Below are 13,035 nucleotides of genomic sequence, written 5' to 3'. Positions count from 1 at the left end.
GCTAAAAATCAACCTGACGTATAAAGGGATGCTGGTTTTCTAGGGCAACGGACACACTCCCTTTGCAACAAGGATTTAGAATTCCCTTAGATTTCTAAAAACTTTTAAATGCAATCTTTACCTGACCATGGTCTGATTTAAATTAGAGCTAGCTTTATCTGCCATCGCCCAAAGTGTTCTGAGATCTTTGATTATGTTCTAGCCACTTATCCTTGGCCCATATTACAGCACAATAAATATTTGTTGAATGAATGATGAATTTCTCTTTTTTTTCATGAAAGGTTTGTCTCAGAGAGTAATGAAGAGATTTTTATCAATTTAAAAATCTTGCCTTGGTCATCTGTATTTGGGGTTGATAATATTTCTGTTCACAAACATGTCCATCATTTTCAGTCTGTGTGAGACGCAGAGGGACATACGTCCCTGCCTTCTGGACAGTAGGCTTGGTCATGTGACCTGCTTTAGTCAACCAGATGGACACATTGTGCTGTGTCCCTTCCAGGTGGAGACTCCATAGGCACCCCTGTCACGTTCTCTCTTTCCCCTGCTGCTGTAACAGGCAAAGCTCCAGATAATGGCTGATTGTCACCCTGTGTCCTGGAGTGAGGGTGACGACCATGTGTAGCTGACCCGCAGCCAACAAAACAGCAGGCACTTGCTACAAACAAGAAATAAACTTGTGTTTTTGTAGCCATTATGGGGGTTGTTTGTAGTTGCTTCAGTGCCTGGCTTGGCCCATCCAGATCAACAGAATATTGGAAAAGCTTCTAAAGATATTACACAAACCCAACTTCCAAAAACTTATTTGTTAGCCAGCAATATAGTGGTCCTGTTACAGCAGCTGGTTCGTTCATTTACTGTCAACTTGTCTTTTTTTTTTTTTTAATAGCTTGGCCAGTCTTTTAGATGCAAGAAAATACCCATGAAGTCAGAGCCTTTGACAATAATAACCATGAATGAGCTTAAGTAATAAAATTATTGTGTATTGAAGATATGTTTCTATCTACCTTCAGCATTTATGAAGGGAAGTCAATTTTCACTCAAACAGGTTTCTTTTCATCTGGTTTTCTCTACAATGTTTATGCCTGAGGTTTATTGCTAGCAATAAAGAGTGTCCAAGTATGTTATGGGAATAGCCAAATTCCCAGTGCTTTAAAATGTATTCCATAGGCCCCAAAGTCAGTTAAAAGCTGATTGATTATACAGCAAATACATCAAAACTGGTATTTATGAAAAATCCCATTTCTTCAGCTCTATTTCTCATAAGCGTGAACATCACATCTGGGAGTTGTGGACTTATGGTGCAAATACCTCAGACAGCTACGAGAAAAACTGACTGAAGCCTTTCCATAAGCTGCTCAATAAGTTAATGAAAGATCTATGTCCACTGATACCTCTCATGAACACATATTTTAAATGGTATGATTTGGGCAGTTTAGTATGGCTTGTGCATTCAGGCTTTCATAATCAAGTCACCAAAAACACATATTTCATAGATGAATAAGGACAAGTCATGGGAATGGGTGTGCAGATGAACTTTTTCATCCGATCAGTTCAGAACTGACCATGTTTTTCTTTAATTTGTTTAAGATATGGGCAAAGACTTCTGGCTTAAGAAAGGAGAACAAGCTATTGGATATGGCCTAGATCAAAGATGCTACATTTGTTTAATGTTTTCAATGTGCGTATTTGGTCAATGATGATTCATTTGTTAACATACCTTCCACATATTCTTTTTTTTATACATCTTTATTGGAATATAATTGCTTCACAATGCTGTGTTAGTTTCTGTCGTACAACAAAGTGAAACAACCATATGAAGACATATATCCCCATATCCCCTCCTTCTTGTGTCTTCCTCCCGCCCTCCCTATCCCACCCCTCTAGGTCTTCGCAAAGCACCGAGCTGATCTCCCTGTGCTATGCGGCTGCTTCCCACTAGCTATCTATTTTACATTTGGTAGTGTATATATGTCCACGCCACTCTCGCACTTCGTCCCAGCTTACCCATCCCCCCAACCCCGTGTCCTCAAGTCCATTCTCTATGTCTGCATCTTTATTCCTGACCTGCCACTAGGTTCATCAGTACCATTTTTTTTTTAGATTCCATATATATGTGTTAGCATACGGTATTTGTTTTTCTCTTTCCTGCTTACTTCACTGTGTATGACAGACTCTAGGTCCATCCACCTCACTACAAATAACTCAATTTCATTTCTTTTTATGGCTGAGTAATATTCCGTTGTATATATGTGCCACATCTTCTTTACCCATTCATCTGTCGATGGACACTTAGGTTGCATCCATGTCCTGGCTATTGTAACCCTCAGAATGGGAGAAGATATTTGCAAATGAAACAATGGACAAAGGATTAAAATATAGAAACAGCTCATGGAGCTCAATATCAAAAAAACAAACAAACCGATTGAAAAATGGGCAGAAGACCTAAATAGACATTTCACCAAAGAAAATAAACAGATGGCCAAGAGGCACATGAAAAGATGCTCAACATCACTAATTATTAGAGAAATGCAAATAAAAACTACAATGAGGTATCACCTCACACCGGTCAGAATGGCCATTATCAAAAAATCTAGAAACAGTAAATGCTGGAGAGGGTGTGGTGAGAAGGGAACCCTCCTGCACTGTTGGTGGGAATGTAAATTGATACAGTATGGAAGTTCCTTAAAAAATGAAAAATAGAACTACCGTATGACTCAGCAATCCCATTACTGGGCATATACTCTGAGAAAGCCATAATTCAAAAAGAGACATGTACCACAATGTTCATTGCAGCCTTCCACATAATCTTTATTGGTGTAGTTTATCTCAGATTACAAAATCAAATTCCTACTTCCTGTAGGCTAACGTTTTATGGGGCGCTATACGAGATACTATTCCCTGGAGGAAACACGGTGTCTCTAACTGGTTTGATAAACAATGTTTTTTTGCAAACAGTAACTCTTGCCTTTTTGATGATGCTAGCACTAACAATATGTGATGATGGAGAAAGTACATGCTAGTTAGTTTTATTAAGTGCTACTCAAGAGAGGAGAACTCAATACATACATGATTGATTGATACCCATAGAATGCTTCGTTTTGGGTTTAGCTGAAGTCAGGAATTCTGAAAGAAATTTTCATGTCTGAAGGGGAAAATAAGCATATCAACATACCATAAAATAGACATAAAATCTGTACAGCCATATTTGGGGTCTGAAAGGGTAACATTTCATTTCTGTGACCTAGAGGTCAGCAAAGCTCTTGCTTAAATGTTTCTGAGGACAAAAGAGAGTTTAAAAATAGAGTTGAAAATGGTTTTTTGGTAAAATTACCCCCCAAATGACTTCAGACCACTTATACCTAAAGCAAGCTGTGCAAAAGTTTTCCCCCTTTAAAATGTGTGGCATGACTTTATCTCATTGTTGGAATCCACATGAGTCTCTGAACATGTCTTGAAGCAGTGGAGCGGAATGGGCTTCAGCATCTCCCAAGGAGTAATGCAGCCAGTGGGGTATATGTTACTCCCCAAGGTATACAGACCGCTGCAATTAAACACAACTTTGCCTGAGTTGAAAGAAAGGTCTATGCTTCTTCTGATTTCACTGTTCTTCCACATTCCTGAAAGAACAGCTTCCCAAGGATGTAAAAATAGTCCACTGTCCACTGGGTGTGAGCTGAAAATTCCACATAAGGGGCAGGCATTCCACTTAGGTTTCCAACAGTGCATATCATTGAATTAGATTTGTGCTTCCTCCAAGCCCATGGAATAAGCAGAATATCCTGGAGATAAGCCATCATTTTACATGTGTGTCTTAACGACATTCCCCACTTGGGCTTCATCAACCACAAGCCTCCTAAAGAAGCCTGTGTTGGGAGGCTCCCTCTGCCACCACACACTGCTGGGGATGCCCAGAGAAGGGCAGAAACTGAGACCAAATAACTTGGGTGGCTTGGTTTTAATGCTTTGTATTTTCTCCCTGCTTTGAAAGCTCGCTGTATTTTGCTGCTGTTATTGCCAAGGGTGCATTGAAAATGAAACTAGGGTGTCTCAGTGGGGTTTTGCAGCAAATAGATAAAGCAAGTTCAGGCAGGACTGGGCAGTTCCAAATCTGAAGTGGATTGAGCAGTAGCTGTTTGTTTGCTGGGGTGAATGGGGCATAATTTATTCAGCTGCAGCAGAGGCTGAAAGCCAATCTGGCCTTGACCCATTTATCTTTAGAAAACTAATTAAAGAGCAGAATCTGGTTTACTGTTGTTAGGGAGGCTTTAGTTTCTCCTGTTCAGGCCAAGCAAAGACTGAGAGGTGTGTGTGTGTGTGTGTGTCTCTGTGTGTGTCTGTGTGTCTGTGTCGAGGTGGAAAATGGAAAATATCAGTTTCACCTAAAGACAGTGGCTGAGGCTCTAGATAATAAAGCAGTTTCTTAACCACAGCCTGACATCCTTTTGAAATGCAAAATAGTGGATTTAGCCGGATGCAGAATCCTTTGAGGTGACAGTGAAATTCCATGGCAATTTAAAATGAACAACGGACAGTTTCCCGCATCCTTACAACTAAGACTTCCTAAATCACACCAAGTGGTCCCAAAGAGGCATGGAAGAACATTTTTAAGACCAGCATTTTACTCTGAAACTGGGATTAACCATCAGGCAGGAAATGGTGCCAGAATGTGAGTTGCTTTGTCCATTTTGTTTCTGAACAATAAGATAAAGTGTATAGCTTGATGACATTTTACAAGTACTTAAATTTATACGTATTAATATTAACAACATATTTGTCACCAATGGCATACCAATACATTTCAGAAATTGCATTGTGTTTTTGCAAGAACCATATCCAATAATAAACATCTGATTTTGGGGGCCCAGCTAAAGAAGTTTATAGGACACAAGCGGGGAAGTCCAGCACACGTGAGGAGTGGGTGAGGATGATATTATGCTTTACATTCTTTCCAGTATGTTCTAGGACATCATTCTTTTTTTGGGAAACTACAAGGGTCATAATAACCATCAGACAAGGAGATTGGACTTGTTCAACTGCTGGAAAATCTGGAGGTACCAAGAGAATGTTGGGGAGGGCAGGCACACACTCTGTCAACTGGAGCTAGTCAAGTTGTATCAGTTGGTCCAAACTAATAGAACCCTGACTTGTCCCACCACTGATGTATCCTTCTCCCACTTTCCATTTAGCACTAGGAGACCTTAAGCTATCTGCCTTCTCTGTTCCTTCCTCAAGGTCTTCCCTTCCAGAGTACTCCTGTTTCAGACATACCTCTTAACTTTCTTACCTTATCCAAACTGCCCTGGGCTCAGAGAGCTGGAATGATAAATAAGGATACCACTCAGAGGACATTTTCTTTTAAACAAATGAATACGAAAGGAGGAAATTTAGACACAGTGTTGCCACTACCTGAATTTAAAGGCAGACATGGAGCACCATGATGTCATAGGTGTGCTACAAGAATAAATGAGCTCATCAGGCGAGAGGCATCTTCTCTTCTGGGTCCATGATGCTGTGGAGGGTTCAGGTCTTTATGAAGTGATAGTACCAGCACAGAGTGGTATTATGAAAACCACTGGATAACTAAACTGTCTCTTTATTACAGTTAATATGGAAAATCAGGTAGGATAACCTGGGTGTGCCTATCCTCATCCCAAGTACAAACCGCTTTGTAGTAAAAAATATCCAATGCTTTCTCCCTAAATGCTCTAAAAGATATCAGTAAATTCAAGTAGGAAAACAAAGAGTAAACAAGCTATACCACAAACTATTTCTTACCCCCCTAAATTCTCTATGTCCCAGTTAATGGAAAAATTAGCTCCTTATGCATGAGGACTGCTGTTGGTTTGTTTTCATTATTAGGGAGATAATTATTCACTCAGCACAGAAGAAAAAAGCCAATATATTCTATCAGGGAAGAGCAAGTTTTTCAGGCAGACTATACATAGTCTGAACATTGGGATAGAATTCAAATCAGCCACCAGATGAGCTAGTCTTACACAAAGCTGAGACTGAAAGCCTTGCCATTGAGAAAGAATACCACAATCGTTGTTAACCATAAATACCAAGCTGAGAGGACATTCTTAAACCCGTTGGTCATGCACAGTATTCAATGTTCTCTCTCTAGACAGTTTGGAAGGAGGAAGTGGAGGTGGGATTTCTCAGAAACTCTCCGGAATGACCATACAAAGACAAATGGGGATGAGAAGAAGAAGAAGAAGAAGACCAAAGCTTACACTATGTTGCATTGTCCTCCACACAATCCTCTGGGAAGCAAGAGGAAAACAAATTCAAAGGAAAAAGAAAGAGAGATTATTCTATACATAATAGCACAGCACAGGTATAACGTTTAGCGTTGCAGACTGGCATTCCACCCATCCCCACCCACGACTCCCTCAGAACGAGCAGTAGAATATTTGAGAGTCTGCACACACATGGTATGATGTTGAATACTTACTGGAGATTCATTGGTCTAACTCATTGCCAACTTGATGAATTAACTTCCAAGTCTAGGTTTTTTTTTAAATCTACTTTAATAAAATATATTTCTCTAAGACACATAATTTACAGTATGTTTTTGCTCTAACGAATCAGCAGGAGTAAAATAACACACAGCCCAAGTGTGTCCAGAAGCTGTATAGCATGTTGTGTTGTAATATTCTGAGCTGTACAACTAACCAACATGGTGGTATGCTCAGATCTTAAAATCAAGCTACTTTGTGTTGATTTATTTTTACACACTATACTTTCCGTGAAGTTTGAGTGGAATTTTCTTTAAAGAAATCACTGTTTCACATCACATTATTTAAGAGAATTCACAGGGTATAAATTTAAGAAAAAGGGAAGAGAACCAATCTCTTCCTGATTTCAAATAACCACCTCTGGTCTATTGAATTGAAAATCAGTAACAGTGGGCTGGGACAGGACCGCTAGGGTGAGTGCTGGTGACAGGAAGAGACAGATGATGATGGGACCAGTTTGTGAACCAAGTTAGTTGATGGGATTTGTTCATTTCTTGAACAAACCATGGCTGCTGGCAGGAAGGACTTCAGTATTCTCTGAGGAGTCAGCTTTCCATCAGAAGCGGAACTTATACACGTATATTCATTCATTATTGGATAATAAAAATAACTTTAGGGTAGTATGTCTGAAAGCTACACCTAAACTGTTTTTTATGCCCATATAACTTTGAAGGAACACATGGAATGTTTCCTAGTGATATAAAAGAATTGACAACTTCCTTATAAATGTAGTAAGAGGTTAAATGATGGAACTGATATATTTTTAAGAGAGAGTTTTGTTTTGTTTTCAATTACTTTATATAAGTTTTAGCAGTGGTTTACCTACTTTGGGATTAGGAGATTTATTTCTAAAACAAACCCCATAACTACCACTTCACATAAAAAATTGCTTTATAATAGCTGGTTTAAGAACCTTTACCAACAGATCCCAAAGTTAATGCCACAGGTACTAATTTTAAATGGTAGTAAGAAGCAACTCTCTGAGAGCTTTATAGCTAAGATATTTTCAGTTTGGCAAAAGGGGTGGGGTGATTGGGATCGTCTTTGGGATGCTATCTTTTGAAGCATTTTATCTGCTGAAACACAGAGAAATTAAAGGAAGTCTTTTCCAATTATCCTTCTTTTCTGGGACACATGTTTCTTATAAATATTCAGGAAACATCTTTTCAGGGGAAAATTAAAACAGGAGTAGGTAACATGAGACTTGATCATAAACATTCCAAATAAGCAGTGATATATGGCAGACCCATCAGGACCTATCACCTTTGCGTGTATCTTGAAGATGATTTTATCTGACTGTTGCACAGTGCTGTCTGGCCAAGGTAACTGCTCCAACCTTTCCACTATTCAGAACTATGTTGAACCTGCAAAGGGACTGTAAACAGTCCCTTTTTACATGGAAACAGTCCCTTGGTCTCAGGGGCTGAGAAAGTAGCTCCAGGTAGGTTTATGACTGGCTGTGAATTACAAATCGCTAATTCTTACAATATGGGAAGGAATCAGAATTTAATTGAATAAAAAATTAACAAAACTGCCATTCTACCTTATAGAGCCTGAAGCCACACCTACGAGGAAGTAAGTACTATATGCCGTCAGAGAATATTTTAGAATAAAATTGACTTATTGATTTAAATTCTTCTGCACTGACTCTGGTCCTTATGTACCTTGAGTTTGGTCCTTTTCTCGTGATCATATGATTAACCATTACTAATTCTTTTAAAAAATGATTAAATGTATCTTGGGGGTGTGTAAAATAGAAGATCCTAAATCATTTTCCTATTTGCCAAGATTCCTCAAGACCCTTATATTTGGGGCACTTTGAGGATGACCAATGAAGTTCCTTTATAAAAGATTCAAATACCAATTTTCATATCTACTAGATTTTAAACATCCTGTGAAATTCTCAAAGTGCTGATGTTTTATTCAAGCTGTACTGAATTGTATAAATACCGTTGCCTTGAGAAAAGTGTTTTTCTTGTTCAACTTTCCCTGTTTGAGTGTGTGTGTGTGTGTGTTTCTCCTGGTAGGAAAGAATACTGTGTTTCTGTTTCAAAGGCAAAAAAATTAATTAGCAGTCATAGATGTCATTATTGTGTTCAAAATCAATGCAGTTTTAACTAAGTGGATAATGTACTCCATTTGTGTTCCAATTTTATTTTCCTGAGGTAAGAACATTTAACCTGAGATCTAGCCTCTTAACCGATACAGTACTGTTATCTGCAGCACAATGGTTGTACAGCAGGTCTCTAAAACTTATTCATCTTGCATTGTGCCCAGTTCTGATATGAGAGTTCATAAAAATTCTGAAAAGCCTGAATTGTTTCATTAACTAAGTTAGAGCCAACTGAAATAGGAAAAGCAAAAAACAAAAAACAAAAGGGTGAGAGAGACAGAGGTCAAACCCCTACTCACAAATTGTGCTCTGGTTAAAAGGATCTTGACATACAAAGGAATTTGTAAAATAAAAACCCAAACAATGGAATCTAATGAAACCACCATTTCTTTACAACTGGCTGGTTGTTTGGTGGAATCTAATTGTTTGTTTAAAAGAAAAAAGGTGACTAATTTTAAACTTTTCCTGAAATTGTGAATAAAGAATAGATATAACTAAGGTAAAGTACAAGGTTGAAGCAATTACCCAAATGATCCCTTTTTCAAAACCTACACTGAAGAGGGGGTTTTATTTGCTAACGAACAGTAATAAGTTTATAACAATTTAGCAGTTAATGACTCCACTTACCCCTTCTCTTTGACACTTCGTTCATAGGTCTTTGTGTTGTAAGCACATTTGATTTTTATAGAGAGAAATGCTGAGATGTACTTAGTATGAGGCCAAATGCTACCAATTTAATCTTATGAGTTCTATACTGTAGAAGGATATTAGCTAAAATGATAAAATAATTTATAACAGTGACTAATAAAAGTATTTTCATAACCAGAAACCCTTGAGATCTGAGTTTATATGACATAATCAGATGTGGTTCAAGTGTTTTATGACCTTAAGGCTTTTATGTGTTAATTTTACATCAATATAATTGGCGAAGCAACATTAACGGCACTAACAATTACAGGTATATAAATTGGTTATAGTGCTATAAATTGTATTGAAAACGATTGGGCAGTATTTCTTTGAAATTATGAGCTTTTCCTTTTTTATAGCAAAATTTGATGTTTGAAACACATTAAAAGTTGTGTTTACCATATTTATGGTTGTAATCTCCAAGTAAATTGCTTCAATGATAGATGTTTGGTCTCCTGACACACATTTAAATGGATCAAAGAGTGACTATTTCTAAGCATTCCAACTTTTAAAAGACACATAAAAAAGAAAAAAAAAGGTAGTAGTGTTGATTTGGGGTCTCTTGGCAAGATTTTTCAAACAGAAACTTTACATATAAGGAACATTCATGATAGAGTTACATTGTATCATAATTGAATAAATAACTGAAGCAGTTGAATAAGAAATGTGCTATTGTAATTATATCTCTGGAAGATATAGGAACTTAGTCTCCAAATTAATATTTCAGAAGAAATATGGAGTTGAAGATTTGGCCATTGTATGAGTGGATTAATAGTGATAAGACTCCTTAAATAATCTAATTCTTGACCTAAAAGGAAGATCTCATTACTTTTCAATATTCTAATTAAGACCAGGAGCAGATATAAGAATGAGATGACTTTTACCACCAGCTTTTTCAGAATCCCATCCCGTTTTCTGAAGAATAACCCTGGTAACAGAAAGTGGCCACAACGGGAGAACTCACCAGCCGGTCCAAGCTCGTGCCTGCAGCAGTGGTTGGTCTTTCCTCAGGATTGTAAGGCCTGAACCGTGTATTAAAATTTTCAGGAGCTGAGCGAGCAGATCTGAGGGCTGGAGCAGGTTTGGGTTGGCCACATCCCTGAAAGACCTGGAAGAACCATTGAAAGATTACGAAAGTTATACAGTGAGTTTCTTCCTAAGATTATGATGCCAAAGTATTCAGTGCACTGGCTTCCACATTTTTCATGGAACTCTTACCTCCAAAAAAACTCTGATCTGGAAACAAACAAATACAAGCACCAATGAAACAGAATTACTCCGTCAGATACAGAGTGACTGACTTACAGCCTGACTCTTATTTTCTATGTATACAGTCAATCCTCGTTATTTACAGATTCTGTTTTTGTGAATTTGCCTACAGTTGACCCTCTCCATATCCATGGGTTTCGCATCTGCAAGTTTAAACAAACTCGGATCAAATTTGATTTTGAGATCTGCGGGGGCTCCTGGAACTAATCACCTGCAGATACCGAGGGAAGACTGTATTCATTAAAATTAATTTGTAATCCCCAAATCAATACTCAAAACACTTCCGCAGACATGGGGAGAGCGGCAAAGTGCATGTTCACAGCTGCAACAATGAGAAGCTGTGCCTTCTTGCTTCGGCTCTCAAGCTGTAAACACGTGTCTCTTTGGTGGTCTATTTAGTGCCACATTTTTTCCATACTTTTGTGTTTTACTTGGTGATTTCCCAGTTTAAAACGGCCCGCGGCCATAGGGCTGAAGTGCTGTCTAGTGTTCCTAAGGCTGTGATGTACTTTTCGGAGAAAACTGTGTGTTAGATAAACTCAATTCAGGCATGAGTTACAGTGCACTTGGCTGTGAGTTCAATGTTAACGAATCAACAACATGTATCATACTGTCTTTCAGGAGAGACACACCTAAAACAAGGTTATGGATTGACTGGTTGATGAAAATGTGACTAAAAGCTTGCAGGAACCTAACCCTGTATTTCTAGTAGGAGCAACGGTTCAGTATTTGCTAATTCAGGGTTTGTGGTGACTCATAGAATACAACTATGCAAATAATGAGAATTGACTGTATTAAAAGTAGGAATTGTAATAGTTACCTCATAAGATGATTTCAGGATTAAAGAAATTATGTCCCAGACATTTTCATGTACTTGAATTTGGCATTCAAGAAACATTCGTTTGGGATTCTTGTTACTGTGACCAATGTATTTCATGTATAGCATAGAAGGCCAATAACTTGAGTGTCTCCTCTTTGAGTAATGAAAACCTCTAATAGAAGAATTCTTTGAAAACACTCTCTAGAGCAATGATGTGTAAATAGGACAAGCAAATGTGGATAACTTCCCTATAATGACAGTTTCCTCTAATTTTGTTGTTGACAGCTGTTCATGTCACAATTAGGGTTGCCATGGGAAATCAAACATTCTATTGTAATGATCTCAGGGACCAAGCTGCTAGTTCTTTTCCACAGTGGTTTTACTCAGGGTGGTGTGGGGATACCTCCTTTGCTAGTTTTAGAAGCTTCGCACTCTCCGCTGGTTATCAAGAGATAATCCCTTTGTTAGCATTACAGTAAATCCAGTAACATTTTCAGGAAGTTTTTATTAATTTTTTTTTTGGCGGTATGCGGGCCTCTCACTGCTGTGGCCTCTCCCGTTGCGGAGCACAGGCTCCGGACGCACAGGCTCAGCGGCCGTGGCTCACCGGCCCAGCCGCTCCGCGTCATGTGGGATCTTCCCAGACCGGGGCTCGAACCCGTGTCCCCTGCATCGGCAGGCGGACTCTCAACCAGTGCGCCACCAGGGAAGTCCCATTTTCAGGAAGTTTTGATGAAGTTCAACTTTGCGTTTCTTCTGTTTCTACACAGGAGATGATTCTATCCTGGATACTTCTTTCAGTAAACTTTTCGGGATTATTTATGTCATCCAGTTCTTAAGGTACACGTGTGTGTTTGGAATGCATTCCTTCTGGTTTTGTTATTTGACTCTGTGTTGTTTAACTCTAAAACAAGCGTTTTTCATCAGGCATATTATGGGATTCCACTGAAGTACGCAAGGGCTCCTGAGTGCCATTCCCGATGACAAATTCCATCCTGAGACACAATTCATTTAGTTTTACCACTACAGCTGATTTCTCCTTTGCTGTATTCAAAAGTTCTCCTTCCACTCAGCACTTTGCAGAGCGGGAGCACTTTGTCTTGGCATTCCTAGAGATTGGCCTTAACACACTATTGATTATGCTTCTCTCACACAATTTCTGAAGCCGATGGTGTAAACCAGTGTGATAAAGCTAACGTGCCCCTTTCTGCCCACTGCCTAAATCACCTCCCAGCGGCAAGGTCATTGCTGATGGAGGGCATTAGCATTTCCAAAGCTCCAGGGTTCGGTTGAGTGTGCTATTTTGGATTGCTTCGAAAATGACAGCTGACTTTTAAAAAGTATAAAGCCTAGGGCAAAACAATATTAATGGCTTTGCTGAGATTTCTTGAAGCTGGGCACACGGAAAGAGTTAACAGACCTTCTTAATTTGCCTTTTGGGAAGAACCTGGCTCACTGGCTTAAGTTAAATCAAAGGAACAAGAAATGCCCTGAAAGAATATTAGTGCCCCAGGGGAGATATTTCATTGTAACAGAAAACCTTACCACTTGTAGGATTTTTTTGTTTTGTTTTTTGGGGAGAGTGTTAATTATAACGATAGAACATAGGTAAGTCAATATAGCTT

General features: G+C 38.7%; 1 protein-coding gene across 1 annotated transcript in view; it reads right to left on the bottom strand.

Annotated features, from left to right (window-relative positions):
- Positions 1-13,035, bottom strand: part of GPC6 (glypican 6) — a 1,085,358-nt gene that overhangs the window by 82,796 nt on the left and 989,527 nt on the right. Inside the window, exon 6 of the mRNA XM_082602502.1 lies at positions 10,286-10,429. Within this exon, the coding sequence (XP_082458628.1) occupies positions 10,286-10,429 (144 nt within the window). The remainder of the gene's footprint in view (positions 1-10,285; positions 10,430-13,035) is intronic.

Source organism: Mesoplodon mirus (assembly GCF_964341445.2).
Source record: "Mesoplodon mirus genome assembly, chromosome: 17".
In the NCBI taxonomy this organism is placed as follows: domain Eukaryota; kingdom Metazoa; phylum Chordata; class Mammalia; order Artiodactyla; family Ziphiidae; genus Mesoplodon; species Mesoplodon mirus.
This window is presented reverse-complemented; position numbering and strand designations above follow the sequence as displayed.